The 15,357-nt window shown below is 50.7% G+C and overlaps 1 protein-coding gene across 1 annotated transcript; it reads right to left on the bottom strand.

The window, feature by feature from the left end:
• Window positions 1-22: 22 nt before the first annotated feature.
• Window positions 23-13,439, bottom strand: LOC119449218 (uncharacterized). Its single transcript, XM_037712398.1, has 3 exons — window positions 13,382-13,439; window positions 7,018-7,181; window positions 23-892 (listed from the first exon to the last, which is right to left on the bottom strand). Exons 1-3 carry the CDS (start codon window positions 13,437-13,439, stop codon window positions 23-25), a joined length of 1,092 nt encoding a protein of 363 aa, XP_037568326.1.
• Between the last annotated feature and the right edge of the window lie 1,918 nt (window positions 13,440-15,357).

Below are 15,357 nucleotides of genomic sequence, written 5' to 3'. Positions count from 1 at the left end.
TGTTGTCCCGTAACTCTGTCCGTCACCTAGAAAAGGCGACTTGTGTGTTGCGCCAGACCACTCGTCGCCTGTAGAGGTCGGCCAGCCTGTTTCCCTGCCAAGCACAGGGACACCGACAGTGATGAGCGTCGTTTCCAAAACGGCGGTGGTAGTAGCAAATGCCAGACGTTGTTGATGTTTCATTGCGGGTGCCCCTGCGTCTTGATTTGCTGGAACTACGGCTGCGTGGGCGACGAGTTGACGTGCAGCGATGTTCTGCTGCATAGATGATGCGTTCCAGGCGCTCACACAGGGAGTCGAGCGGAGATTGCGCTGCTGAAGAGCAGGGAAGGGTTCGCAGGGCCGTTGTATTGTCACCCGGAGACGATGTCACGGCTGCGATGGTTGGGGTGCCTACTTCCATGAATTTGTCGGCCAAAGCGGCAAGTCCGGTAAAATCCATGGTAGAGGCTGTCACCAGGACCATTTGCACGTTAGCCGGGAGTCGTTGCAAAAACAATTCGCGCAACAGCGCGTCATCGATGGATCTCGCGTTGTCTCCGAGCAGCTGCCTCATTCGGCGAAAAAGTTGACTAGGGCGTCGGTCACCGAGTTCTTCAGCGGACAGAAGCTGCTGCATGCGAGAACGCTGTGAAGCTGCTGTGCGCTGTAGCAGGGCTGCCTTCAGATCGTCATAGGCGGCGGTAGACAATGGGGCGTTCAACAAATCTGCTACTTCGTCAATGGCGCCGGGCGAAAGCGCTGCAACGGCGTAATGAAACTTTGACAGGCTTGAGAGCTTTGACAGGCTTGACAGGCTTGACAAGCCTTGACAGGCTTGAGAGCGGATACCAGGGACTTGAAATTGCGATTCGGCCTGAAGAAACCACGCCGAGGCATGCTGGTCCCAGTACTGTGTGAAGTGGACGGCGATGGCCGAACAGGAGGGCTCACCGCGTTCATCGGAAGGGTTTTGGCCTTAAACTCTCGTAGCGTTGGTGTGGTCCATGGTCGTCTCCACCACAGGAGCGTATGGCAGCATCACGCCCGTGGTCACCAAACTGAGGCGACGAGCGACCACGTAGACCGGTAAAGTCTCAGGCTCTCGCGGGAGAGGAAAAAATCACATCATCTCACCCTACGGGCCAACATGGTGGGATGCGAAAGCATCGCGGGGAGTGCGCATCGAGTTTCCGTTTTGTTTCACTTGGCAACACAACCCAATGAAAGCTAGAGTGAGAGAATGTATTGAGAAGAGAGGAGACGTTTGTACGGTGTCGCTGTGCGATGATCCGTTCTTCGACCGGGTTCAACGCGGGGAGGTGCTCGGGTTTCGGCGGGTATCGGTAGCCGTTGCTCACGCTCATCACTGGAACCTTTCCCGACGTTAGAGCCTCCTTTCACGCGGAGCACACCGCGAACTGCAGGAAGTCGCCGGTCTTGTTGCTGAACTGGCGTCGAAGCACGCCGACGGCCGCGTTACGCTCACGTTCGTTCTGGACGCTCCCGACCTTGCTCAGGTTGTTGTCGAACCAAAGCCGGTCGCACACGTTGCAGCTGTGCCCGAAGCTCCGATCGACGAAGTCGCGCTTGAACCGCGCGTCAGCACCGTCGAAGCCCGGGCGTTGTAATGGCCTCGAACGTGTTGCTGCTTTGGCCGCAGACTCGCGTTGCCTCGTTGCTTCGGGATCGGGAGCTGCCGCTCAACGCTGCCATTGCGCTTCGACTTTCCGAGCCCGGAGTTCGGGGTCGGCTTGATAACGCTGACGTTCCACTTCGGCGTGCCGAGCCCGTGTTGCTTCCGTAGAAGTTTCCTGCTGACGTTGACGTTTACGTTCGGCTTCCCTGGCCCGAAGTTCGGGGTCCGCTTGCCGACGCTGACGTTTACGTTCGGCTTCCCGAGCCTTCCTCTCCTCCGCGGCGGTGGCGCTGCCGCTGCAACTAGCGCCGGCGTTGACGTTGTTCATGGCATTTCGCACATTGTTGAACAGAGAGAGAATGACGGAAGCACAGCGAACGCGCGCTTTATACTGCGCCGCGACACTTGCGCTACCTACCGGCGTACCCTTAGAGAGAGAGGGAGAAAGTGAGAGAGAGAGTTATATCCAATGATTTGCTGCGCCGCACCTGTGGCGGAGAGGGGGGGAGGAGAGCGCACACCTGCGTAAGAGTGGAGAATGAGGGAGAGTTGCGCATGCGCAGTATGGGTGCGGGCGCCGCAGAACGGACACTGCCCCGAGCATTAGATGCTTTCGCATCTAAAAACCGACACCCGATCTCTTAGCGTAGCATTTTTAATCTGTCTCGGAACGCTAGCCTGTGCCGGTGCGCGCCAGCCGCTCGTGCCTCGTGCAGACGCGAGCGTCTACGAAATTCTCATACGACGCCGATGCTGCTGCCGCTACATCCTTGTTTGTACGCACAGAAGATGGTCCGACTACCGACCACTACACATGCCATGAGTCATGACGGTGCTCAAGGCGGTGTTCTAAGCCCTATTCTTTTCAACCTCACGCTTCTTGGACTGGCCGATTCCCTACCAGGAACAGTGTCTCCATCTACGCCGACGTCATCTGCATCTGGGCATCAGCGATGACTCGCCTGCAGGTTCGTACAAGGCTACAGAAGGCAGCAACGCAGGCATCTGGCTATCTTTGCACACAAGGCCTTACCATTTCGACAGAAAAATGTGCGTTAGTCGCTTCTACGTGAAAAGCGATGTTTGGTTATCCAGTGTGCATCAATGGCCAGCGTATCTCCTACAAGAGAAATCATCAGTTTTGGGGTGTCATTGTTGACCGGGGCTTCTCCTGGAGCCCTCAGGTTGCCCACTTGAAGAAGCTCACATCTATTGTCCACGTCTTCACATTAATCGCCGGTAAAACGTGGGGATCACCAGTGGACTCCATGCTGCTGGTATACCAAGCACTTTTTATCGAATTCCTACGCTATAGCTCTCCCGTGCTTGCTAATACATGCAAGTCCAATCTTCGAGCCCTTCAGAGCATGCAAGCACAGGCATTACGTGTTTGCCTCAGCCTTCCGCGGAGCGCCTCAACAGCAGGAACAGTTATCATGGCTAAAGACCATCCGATCACGACTTGCATGACCATCGACGCTGAGGACCTGTATTCAAGCTCTCTTGCCTGCCTGCCAGAACGACGACCACAGTCGTCATTCTCCAACGTAGTCAGCATTCACCGTGCCTCCCTATAATCGGGCTTCACACCCTCGACCCGTTCACCGTCAGCGTTGCGGTGTTTAAAGCAACCTGAAGGTGCGCCTTTCCGCTTGAGGAATAAGATAAAAAGACTGGCCTGCCTACCTTGGCCTTCAAGCAAGCACCTCTAGATTGCTTGCAAACTTCCTACTTCGACCGAGCCCACATATATACGGATGGCTCTTCCACTCAGACCAGCTCTACCGGCGCAGTGGTTACACCATCACGATCAATGAGTATCACATACAAGATTTCTCACGTCACATCAGCGACTGGTTCGGAGCTTGTTGCCCTCCGAGGTGCCGTTGATTATATTAACAACCAACCGGCTAAACGGTGGACAGTATTCTGTGACTCAAAGGCGGCCGTATACAATGTCTTTTGCCAGCTCTTCGTGGCGGGTCCTGTGAACAACTGGTGTCGGAGATACGAGAAATGCACCATCATACGATCGCAAAAGGACATGATGTCGTGTTTCAGTGGCTGCCAGGTCATTGCGGTATCTCCGGCAACGAACTCGCCGACGAAGCTGCTAGGAAAGCACACGAAGGAGCAAACCTTGTCTCTGTGCCTTTATCGAGGACTGACGCAGCCCAACATCTAAGCAAGCTAGCGCACAGTATAACATTCGAAAAGTGGCAAACACCTGAATTCACCCAGTATCGGTTGCATTCTCTCGACCCATCTAGGCAACTACGGCTGTTACCTGGACTTCCGCGAAGTGAGGAAACAATGATGTGCCGCTTACGCTTGGGTGTTTTATTCACCAATGCATACACGTGTTTGATGGAACTGGCTGATAGCGCCGAGTACAATGCCTGCGGTGTCGAGGAAACCATAGAACATCTACTGTGCTACTGCTCATCATGTGAAAACTAAAGACATGACCTGTGCACAGCTCTCAATCAACTGGATAAAAAACCGTTCACCTTGAACAAGATCTTGGGACTATGACCTCGAATATCGCAGCTACAAAAGGCCACAATAGTACTGCTGCGATTTTTGAAAACCACCGGATTGAGTGACCATCTGTGATCCGGACTGAGTGATCGTCAGTGGTAGAGCAGAGATGTGTTGCTACGTCGGCGATATCTACAGCGGCCTTTTTGTTCTTCTCTTAATCTTTCTCTCCACATTTCCCTTCCCCCAGTGTAGGGTAGCCAACCGGGCTCAGTCCTGGTTAACCTCCCTGCCCTTCATTATTCATTCTCTGTCTCTCTCTCTCCTCAGCATGCGAGGGTTCGACTGTGTTGACCAGTCCAATTGAGCTAGTATAAAATGTATCGGCGTGTTGTGTTTTTGTCGCTCTTCGCAGAGTGCGCAAGAGTTCAGAGCTCTGCGAAATTACTTATTTTATCGCGGCCCTACTTTCTTTTTTCTTGCCTTACCATTTACACCTGTCTGAGATGTTGGAAAACGCGCATGTGGGAGCGCATGACCGAGAAAGGTTTATACACATGTAGTGTTTATTTTGGATAAATGAGGAGAAGGCGGCGAAGCTGTGCCCGGAGTGTTTCAGCGCGCTGCTGCGATCAGAATGTGAAGAAACGGCGTGTATCGGCAGTTAGGCGAACGCCCATGAGTGAGTTGTCATATTCAAAACATCTTCAGAATCATCGCCGTTACAATCATCATTATTGTTTGCATGTATAACGTGCAGTACTATGGTGCAGCAAATGTTCTGCTTTATTTAGCAAGCTTTGCCACTGACTTCAAAATTCAAATCAGTGCGTATTCAGGTCAGTGTGTATCTGCTTTTCTATTCCAGCTGCGGCGGCTGAGCCAATGGCTGAACGCGGCCGCGCGCGTCTTGGAGGCAATCAGCACTGGCTTCGTGTGCGCTGTGCTCTCGCCGCTCAGTTCGCGTTGAAGCTAGAGGCAGCACGAAGGGGAATTGGGTCGCCGCTGCTGCCGTTCTTCATCACGCCAGCGTTCTCACAGAGTGTGCCCGTGGTCATTGAGTGAGATGTGTTCGTGTTTGCCTGTGAACGCGTGACAACTTGCTCGTTAATTTAGATTCTAAGCGAATGTTTACAGCAATTTATGCAGCTGATGAAACTACTAAACTTACTCCGTATAGTTGTCTAATAATATGCTATCGCAATCGATGCTTCGCCTATCGTATGAAACTGTGCCTTTTCTTCGTCCTCCAGGAGTTGCATCGACTGCCGCGTTTCATTCACATGGTCGCCATCACAGCGGTAGCATATCCAAAAATGTTTTTATGGGGCTGAGGGGAGAGGGGACGCACATTGCACCGGGAAAAGGGTCGGCAGGTGTTGTCACACGTCATTTATGCGGTACCATGGTACACAGAAACTACGGAAGGGGCACGTGTCTGATGTGTCACCTCACTCCCTACTCGCTACGCCCCTGCATCACAGCATTGAGCCGAAATGGACATCTATCGGCATCCCGTCTCAGGCGTCGTTCTGATCGAAGACGAAAAGAAGAGCACTCGTCGGTGATAAAAATTATGGGGTCTTACGTGCCAGAACCACGATCTGATTATGAGGCACGCCGTAGTGGGGGCTCCGGAATAATTTGGACCACCTGGGGTTCTTTAACGTGCACATAAATCTACGCACACGGGTGTTTTCGCATTTCGCCCCCATCGAAATTCGGCCGCCGTGGCCGGGATTTCATCCCGCCACCTCGCACTTCAAGAAACACGCGTACTGGCCTTACTGTTTAGCGCGCCTTCTAATCAGCTTTTGGTTAGCTGCGTGCGGAAGTGGTGGCCGGCGCCGCTTTCTACTGCTCCATTCGGAATGAATACCCCAGGCGCTCTAGTCTTCTGGGGCGCGCACGCTCGGGTGGGTGTTTTGAAGTTTCGGAGACTGGAGTGTGAAGAGGAATGCAGGAAAAATACAAGACGAGATAAAAGAAGTGAACTGTGAGAGTTCTCGCCCGATCTCTCGGCTCCTTGCGCACTAGCTCTGGGAGGAACGACAAACACACACCACGAAGAGAAACCTTTTAGTAGTCCTTTGGACTGGGCAACACATTCGAACCCGCATGGGCTGAAGGTCACGTGACACTGCCAATCTGCGCGCGCCGATTTCTGAAGCAAGACAGTCACTGCGCTTTCCGGTGAAGATGTAGCACGGAATTATGTCGTGCTTCGGCAGGGGCCAAATTCAAAATATATATATATATCGCCTAAAACAAAAATCAAAATGAGATAATGACGGAAATCGAACGCCAATAAGCAGGCCCGTCTAATGCACTCTTTGTCATATTTTTACGAGGAGTACCTCATTGACAAAAATACGATTGAAACTGGACCAATAGCAAAATTTTTCTTTGTTTGGCATGTTATTTCAGAGAATTCTTAGTGTTCTGGCCCATAATTAGTGTTTGTGATCTCTGAGACAATTCAGCAAAATAATTATAATAAAGGCATCGATAACAATCTACTCAGGAAAAAATGGTCAACACAGTAAGTTTTTGTCAGGATTCGGGACATTCGGGACGACCTCAAACTACTTTATCGTTTTCTAAAGTTGCCAATAAGCACCTTCACATATTGAATGTGAATCCTTGCAGGTTCGGTAGGTGAAGTTGTGATGCTTCAGGCGGTAAAATAAATTTTATACTAATAAACACATACAAACATAAACATAAAAAAACGTACTTCAGCAAGCTTTCAAAGCACATCACGGATCAGGATTTTTTTTTTCAGCAAAACTATTTTGGGAAATCAATCTGAGCAAATAGCCATGATTTTCTTAGGCAAGATCTCTAGTGATCGAGTGACACGTCTCGGCGTTTGTGTGACCCACTACCGACTCGGCGTGCATGTGGCGCCAACACACGTGCACGCGCTCACCTGTGGTCGCACTGGTTCCCAAAACACTCTCCAGGGCGGCGTGCATGGCTCTCAGCTCTGCAAGGTTTGGTGACACGATCGACAGGTGGCGCCAGGCGTCCGACAGGAATGGCTTCACTGCCTTGCGCACATCGGTCGGCTCGAAAAACGCTGCGAAGAAACAGATGCGCAGAAGGATAATCAGAAAGGCGGTATCTTCAAAAACAAATGTGTACCGCGATATATTCGCAACAGATTCGTTCATCATAAATTTTGAAATACCGAAGCTGTAATATTTAGCGCCGTCTTCATTTCTATTTTCGGGCAGCCTTTTGATTTCGTCTATGTTGCGAAGCCCTCTCAGAACTGGCCTGGTATTTTTTTTTTCTTATTATTTTTTTGTGTGCACTTCTGTGAGGTCTTAAGAATACTCGTACGCTATTAAAATACATGGGGAAAATATTCGTTGGCCCTTCCACTCCGTGAAGATGGTTAACCAGCGAAGCTGAAACGTGCGGCCCCGGTGTTTATTACTGGGTTAATCCCGAGGGTTCATTAGGGTATTTCTCAATTATGAGGTTACACGCACGTTCGGCGGCGAAGCAGCGAACGACGTCACTGACGGTATGCCCGCAGTCCGCCGTTGTCTCGAGTTCGCTCGGCGGCGTGGTTAGCAGCATTCGCCCGCATTTGCCGCTTGCGATTCTTCGAAATTAAATTGCTTCAAAATTAAATCTGTCCGTACTTAAGACAATGAATGGCTCATACCTGCTTAAGCAATGGCTCATACGCGCGACCTCCCCATTACGACGACAGAAAAATTGAAATTCTACGCTGGAATGATGAGCGGCAACGCAGCCAGCTGTGGAAGAAGACGACGCCGACGAACGCGGGAGCAGTGACACGAGCGCGTGCCGAGCACGAGCTCAAACCGAGGGGCGCCAACGAGCCAGCTGCAGAAGACGACGACGCTCGAGCCAAGGCTGATGATGATAGTTTTTTGTAAACAGGCGATTTCGCCTAGCCATATGCGATTTAGTCTAGACATAGCTTCGCTTCAAAACTCGGCATTGTGGCTTATTTCTTTAGGAAATTGCAGTACAGGGCTTTTCAGAAGGGTCGCATCGCCGAGCAAGCTGCTCGTCCTCTTATCGTCTCGAGTCCGGATGCTCTCGTCACGCATCATTCGATTTACTGGTTTCCTGCTCACGTAGGGTCCGTCGAGGGTGCTCCCCCGAACCTCAGTGAGTCTGCTCACGAGGCTGTGCGCAACCTCACCGACCGCGCTTCCTCTGTAAGGAGCGCCGACTCCCCTCCCCCCTACGGCCACAGGGATGCTCCCGCTACTCACAACGAAGTTATGAAATTCTTCTACATGCCTAGAAGGGTCTTTCCACCCCCTCAACCCAAGTTGAATAGGGCGCAAGCCGTTTCTCTGAGACTCTTACAGATCGGCACATATCCGTGTGTCTGGCCGTTCTACACGAAGTTTAGCCCGACGTATACCGCGACGACGCCTGCCCGTCCTGCGGGCAGACCTCCGCTCTAACATCCATGCTCTGGGAGTGCGGGTCGAGATACCTCAAGTTCAGCAAGGAGAAGCGGGACTCGCTTCTGCGTAGCCCTTCTCTAGACAAGCAAATCCTGGCAGTCTGGCGTGCCCGCGACCTAGTAGACCTGCCGGTCCCGACGTGGGATTAGCCGGGTGCGCGACGAATTCGCGTCCTCGTCGGAGCTCTAATAAAGTTATTTCACTCAGTCACTCAAGTATCACGCCACTTCTTCGTATTTCGGGGCACGCATTCTGCAATTTTTCTTGTGTTGGCTCTGTGGGCGCGGGCGAAGGCTGTTTTTCTGCCTGGTTAACTTCTGAAAATCGTCTGAGGCAGTTAACCCAATTCTACTATTTCAGATAGATTACCCTATAGCATGCGGGCTATATTTGCACGATGAATCCAAGTGCATAGTCGACTTATTACCAAATTTAGACGAATTAACCTTTATGCTAAATGGTTTGAGGCATTGATTGCAATTGACGAATAGCAACCGGTGAGTTCTCGAGGCATGTTCATTCGGTACAAACTTTGAGGATGACACCAGTTTTGAGATACACGTTCTAAAGTGTGCAACGAAATACATTGTCGTTCAAGTTATTTCCGTGCTTCAATTAATAAAATTTCGAGGATGCTTAAGCTTCGTCTTTAAGAGTAGAACGCGATAGCGTTATCGGGACCGTTCGCATCGCAACGCGCGGCTGTAGGTCTGGTAGAAATGCTGGAAAAGTGGTTTGTGTTTGAGTTTCCTCGTAGCAGAATTAGGTTTTCTCGTACATTCAAATCACAATCCGACGCCGATTGGTAAACAATCCGACGGCGAATCCGACGCCGAATGCTAAAGTCGTACTTTACCATTTTCCTGACGGATTTCACTGTGAGAAATTAAATTTTTGTTCACCAAAACCTTGCACCACGTGGAGGGCCTGCGCGGTCGGGGTGGTTGTGGAAGATTTCTCCGCCACCGGCATCGCACGCCGACGCCGGTTGCCGACGCCGGATTTTTTGCGACATGGGGCCCTTAACGCTGTCGCGTTGAAAAATTAGGGCAGCACCCATCACACGATGACTGCCGATGGTAGTGCGATTAGAATCCAAGCAATGTATCGACTCACCGTATTGCTTAAGTAGCGTTTATCTAAAATCTGTTATGGTCGTTCTGAGACTTCCGTTGACACCGCTCATTGCAGCTTTTGCTTTGTAACACTCTCTCAACGCTTTGGTGCGCTTTTTAGGCGCCAAATTTGCAGGGCTGCATATAAACATTGCGCCCGCTCGCGGCCGCATATAGCGTGCCTAGCCTGCCGCCGCAGCTATTGTCACGCATAATATTGCTTGAAAGTTCGTTTATATGCAGTGCTTAACGCTGGAACGAAAATATGCCGCATATGTGCCGGACGTTATACGGGACTTGACTAAGGCTACGTTCACACTTGGTCTCGAAGCAGGCGGAAGCGGCAAAAACTTCTAAAAATCCACCCGCCTAGGCGGCGAAGCGGGCGGAAAACCAGGCGGAAAGCAAAATCGGTCTCGGGCCGATTTTTTCGCCATGGCGAGGCGGAATCGCGGCGGAAAGTCGTTCCGCTCGACCGGAAGCTCCACTAGCATGTAAACATCCGGTCGTAAAGTTGTACATGGCACCAAAAGTGTAGGCTGCGATGGTGCTCGACGCGATCTAGATCCACCACTTTCTCTACGACAAGAGTGGTACTAAAACGTACTGTCAGCAATACTCGCGATAGTATTCAACGTCGCGCGACCAGAGGTGCAGCAACGCAGCCTTGGGGTGACCCAACTTCTAGCGCTTTTGCAAAGCTGGGCGAACCCACCACAGCCGCTTCGGAGGTGTCCGCTCCTTCCGTTTATTCATTGTCCATTTCTAGAAAACAAGTAGGTAGAAGTATAAAAAACAATTTCTTCGCCCACTTCTGTGGCAGAAAAAAGTTGGGCAGATTCCTTGTTGGCGCTCCGCAATTCTGCTCGCACGGGCGCGGTATGTTGCAGAAGTCGCAGGGCGCTTGTTTCGTTGCGCGGTGGTTTTCTCGTCGCGACAATAGATTGGGACAACGCCTCCTATAAAGACTTTTGATTGGGAGCATAGGTCTCAGGTCTCACGTAGAACGCGCAGGCTTCGGCGAGCCCCAACACAAGGGCCAGCCCGGGTTTTAGCTTTGGTGTACTGGAGGCGCTGCCAATAATACGAAATGATGAAATGTTATTGCAACCTGTAAATAAAAGCTATTAAAGAAATATAATCACGCCTAGGCACCAACCTTTGACTCAGCGATAACGTGCCCGTATGAGAATTACGGAACGGCTACGAGGAATTTACCGAAGGTCGCAGATGACACGCAAAGTTGCGCGAAATGAACACTTTTGATGACGGGTGGGAAAATGAATGAACATACCGCTCGAAATGGTGCGATAATGAGCGCCACCACGCCGACAAACATACGCAGACTAGATGGATGTGGGCGAAAGCGGCAGCGGTGGCAGCGGCGATAGCAAAACAAATGTGAACAACTTGGACAAATGCGGAAAAGATTTTCCGGCCGCTTTGGCCTTTCCGCCCGCTTGCCGCTTCCCGAGTGTGAACGTATAGCCTAAGAGTCACTTGGAATTACTTCGCATAACTTAGCATCACTTCGTATAGCCACGACCAGCTAGGAAACGGTCAGCTCCGCTGTGTCTTCAGCCTTGTGCCACTAGTGCAAGCTACCCCGATTTTTTTTATTTGTGTATTTTGTATCGAAACGAAAGCTGTGCTGTATGTTCTCTTCACGCATCTGCCTTACGGGGGAATGAGCCATTGCTCCTAGCCCTGCACTGCCACCGGGATCCGCCCACCTGTTTTTTTTTTTTTTGTCGACGTGACGTACGCGAATAAATCCAGGGATACCAGCAATCGACAGCTTCGCTGTAAATACGAAAAAAAAAATACGGGAGAACTTGCCTCACAGTGTTGTCTATGGTAATACGATTAGCATTCCCGAAATGTAACAACACACCGTATTTCTGAAGTCATGTTTGTTTAACATCTGTAGTTGTCATTCTGAAACTTCTGTGGCTTTGGGCATATGTGGAATAACCCGGTTGCTATGGCACGTACTAGTAACTTTTGAGCATATAGCAGCAGCACGACGACGACTTTATGACGCCGACGCACTAACGACTATGCAATGACAAATATTGAATGACGTCGATGGAACGATAAAGGTGGTATGGACAATGAGTTGAGCATTGGTTAAACAAGGAACGCTCTTTTTTAGTTCGCAAATTATTGACCGTTCTTAAATGATCGCCGCGACCTGACGCAGGTGCATCCGCAGCCTCAGCCTCGCATAGTTTGAAATGAGCAGCTTTTATTGCGATAGCGTTAAAGCTGCTCATTTCAGTGTCGCCGAAAATCCGGTGTGGCGTCGGTGTCGGCGTAAGCATCGACGTCTGGCGGAAATAATCTTGCCGAACCACATCATCCCGAACAACCCCGACCAGACGGGCATTTCGCGTGGCGCAAGGCGTTACTGAACAAAAATTGAATTTCGCAAAGTAAAATTCGTCAGAAAAATCGCAAAGTACGACTTAACCACATACTATAGAGGTAATAGCGTCGGATTTTAATTTGAATATGCGAGAAAAAAGCCTGATATGCAGTCACGGATCTTTGAATGCTATCGCGTTGCACACTTAAAGGCGAAGCTTAACCTCCAATTCTGATGGTGTTTCGCTGTACTTTGGTTCTAGGCAACATGAGGGGAATGTTGAAAACCGAGCCATCCCATATCGCGGAAAATACGGTATCTGTGTCGGCGTCAACGGCGTCCAATAACGCTATCGCGTTCCTTTCTGAAAGACGAAGCTTAAGAGTACTCCAAGTTTTTCAACAGTTTCTTTCGACGGTATGACAATGGATGCATGGTAGCGACTGTCTGAAGATCACGTCATGCCAGAGGATGACATGACAACCGCGGCATAATCACGATTTAATGACATCATAATTACCACATAATGACCAAGGCATATGACGACAACGCCTGGATGGCAATGGCATGACGTTACTGAGGTGTCGGGAAGGGACTTTGCCAACAACCGCGCTCGTCGCTCGCTCGCACCGTCTCTTATCTCCACACGGCTCTGACCTTTATGCGCTGTGCATTCGCCGCTCAGTTTCCGTTGAAGCGATAGACCGCACGTACCTTCGCCCGCTGCGGCGTATATGCGCTTGCTGCCAGCGTTTTGACAGTCGTTGTCTGCAGTCATTCAGTGTGATCTATTCGTGTTTGTTTGTGCGTGCTCACACCACAGTTAGTAATAGTCGGGCCACATTTTCCAACGCGCGTTACACATGCAATGCTGCCCGGATCGGCAGTGCAGCGCTACAGGTGTGTCCCTTCGCACGCCCTGCCCACGGGCAGCGCTTCTCATCAACACCACCGTTTCACACGCGCCTTCTCGTGGTCATCGAGTCTCTCTTCATGCCGGTCTACTTACGCCGCAGCACACCTGCTTACTTAATCAGCTCATGTTTACTACAATTCATATTGCTACCAAAGCCGCTCACCTTACTTCGTATAACATTGCTGTGTTGCTATCGCATTCATTGCTTCGCCCTTAGGGCGAAACTGTGACATTTTTTTAACACAGTGACAACGGTATCAGGACAAGCGGATGACGACGAGTGCATGACGACAATGGTGTAACGAAGAGTGTATCACAATGTCCGTATGACGACGACGGCGTGATGAGAGGCGATTGACGATGTTGCAACGATCACGAGGGCACGCACACACATCCAAGTTGTTAGACAACGTGGCCCACCAGGTCGGCGCGACATCATGATGAGAGACGAACCTGAAATGAACGAGCATGACGGCATCGCGACCACATACCTAGTGGTCGAAGCTGACGACGGCATGGCGAGAATCAGCTGGCATCACGAGCACATACCTAGGGGCCCAAGCTGGTTGGGCCACGGGTCGGCGTGAGAGGCTAGATGGAATAGATAAATAGGCTCAAGAGGCGTGAAGTAGGCAAAGAATGCTAATCGGCTTAATAATGAGTGACCGATGTGGGAATCGAGCCTCGGCCGTCGCGCCCAGCAGCCGAGTGCTCTAACCGTGAGGTGACGATAGCACGCGTGTTTCTCGCCTTCTTCCAAGGCCAGCCAGCTCTTTGAAACACTCGTGGCGTGCACCCCATGCCACTTTGTCGTCTTATTTCCTTGTGACATCCCCAGCTTTAGCGCACCGTGTTAGACTGCACTAACACCAGACCGGCACACTTTGCCCAGTAATTTTCTCGTATCAGCTTCCACTACGTAGAAAGTGCGCGCCGTTGTAGGGCCTTGATGATCGCACAAGTTAACCAAAGTCAACACTTTTTCGCTCAAGTACAAATATAATCGTCGTTTTAACACAGCATGAAATAGCCATGTGTAAATAGGGCTGTATTAGAGCACTGCACGGGCCGATTTTTTCAGCCCGGGCCCAGCCCGGGCCCGTTTTTACGTTGGGCAGCCCGCCCGAGCCCGATCAAAACTTTTATGGCGAGACCCGGGCCCGGCCCGGGCCCGGAAATAATCTACGTTACCCGCCCGGCCCGGCCCACTACCCCTTTACCTTAGGCCAGAACCCGGCCCGAGACCGAAAAATAATGTTTTTCAGAGTTGAGACTGCCGAGAATAACTCGCTGCACGTTACATGCACACCACCAGAAATCCCGAGCCAGGCCCGGGCCCGGGTCAAAAAGCACACGCCGTGCCCGAGCCCGGCCAGAGCCCGTGAAAAAACTGTTCTACCCGGCCCGTAAGCCCGAGCACGGGCTGTGCTCTATGCTGTATACCACGTAGTCGCTTACATCACAATCCGTGTTTCTCTCGCTTACGTTCGTCCACTACCTATGTAAAACCCAACAATCGCCATGTCATAGCCTCGCGTCAAGCGGCCGGCGTAGAAATCCTGCCGCTGCTGTCATACGATCGTCTAAAACGTGGTTGTCGTCGTGCCGCTGTCGTGACACACACGTATGCTCGAAGCCCACACACAAATACTCAATTTGCAGAAAGACGTCGGTCCGCCTGGCATGGTTTTGCGGAACCCCAAACAATGCTGGATAGCCACGTATACCTGCAAAATGCTTCGCATAATATAGATTCTGACAGTGCGTGGGGTCTGCTCAACTTTTACACTGAATTTATGGCGGATTCCATTTCTCTTACGGTACAATCTTGGCGAGCATGCCTCACAGCGTCAGCAAATAACTTTGTTGATCGAGTGAACAGCTACTATTGTAATGATGTTACTTTCATTACTTTGTCCATCTTTCCAGCTCAATTTCATATTTATCTGACACACTTTCAGCTGTGTGTTTGATGATCGCGCTGCATGTTCATTGGGTGATCATTCTTTATCATTGATTTGTGAAAATTGGCACACAGGGAAAATGAAGTGCTTCGTTGTATGTTAAATACTAACACATAGGTTTGTCATGTGTCATCCCTGTGCATGTGCGCTATATCAGACTATATATATTTTTTTTCGCGGCAATGTTTATTGTTTTGCAATATAATGTGGCTAAATTACAATGTACTGTTTATAAAGAAAAAGAAACTGATAATTCGGTTGTGACCGTGAGATGTTCCCTTAACAAATACCTAAATGAGCGCCCTTATACGTCTAAGAAGGCTATTTTGTAGGGTTTGCACGTGCTGAGCACGGATGACAATCTGTAAGCAGGGGAAACGAGAAGCGCAGCTATAGACGCGTCGAGGTGCCGCACCACGGGCCGCGAACACT

The sequence above is a fragment of the Dermacentor silvarum genome, chromosome 4 (assembly GCF_013339745.2).
Source record: "Dermacentor silvarum isolate Dsil-2018 chromosome 4, BIME_Dsil_1.4, whole genome shotgun sequence".
Lineage (NCBI taxonomy): Eukaryota > Metazoa > Arthropoda > Arachnida > Ixodida > Ixodidae > Dermacentor > Dermacentor silvarum.
This window is presented reverse-complemented; position numbering and strand designations above follow the sequence as displayed.

Coding starts and splice junctions, on each gene's coding strand:
- LOC119449218 (XM_037712398.1), bottom strand. CDS start 13,439: ATGCCGTCATGCTCGTTCATTTCAGGTTCGTCTCTCATCATGATGTCG. Junction 7,182..13,381: donor CATGATGTCGCGCCGACCTG/GTGGGCCACGTT, acceptor GTTTCTTCGCAG/CGTTTTTCGAGCCGACCGAT. Junction 893..7,017: donor CCACAGGTGAGCGCGTGCAC/GTGTGTTGGCGC, acceptor CACTTCACACAG/TACTGGGACCAGCATGCCTC.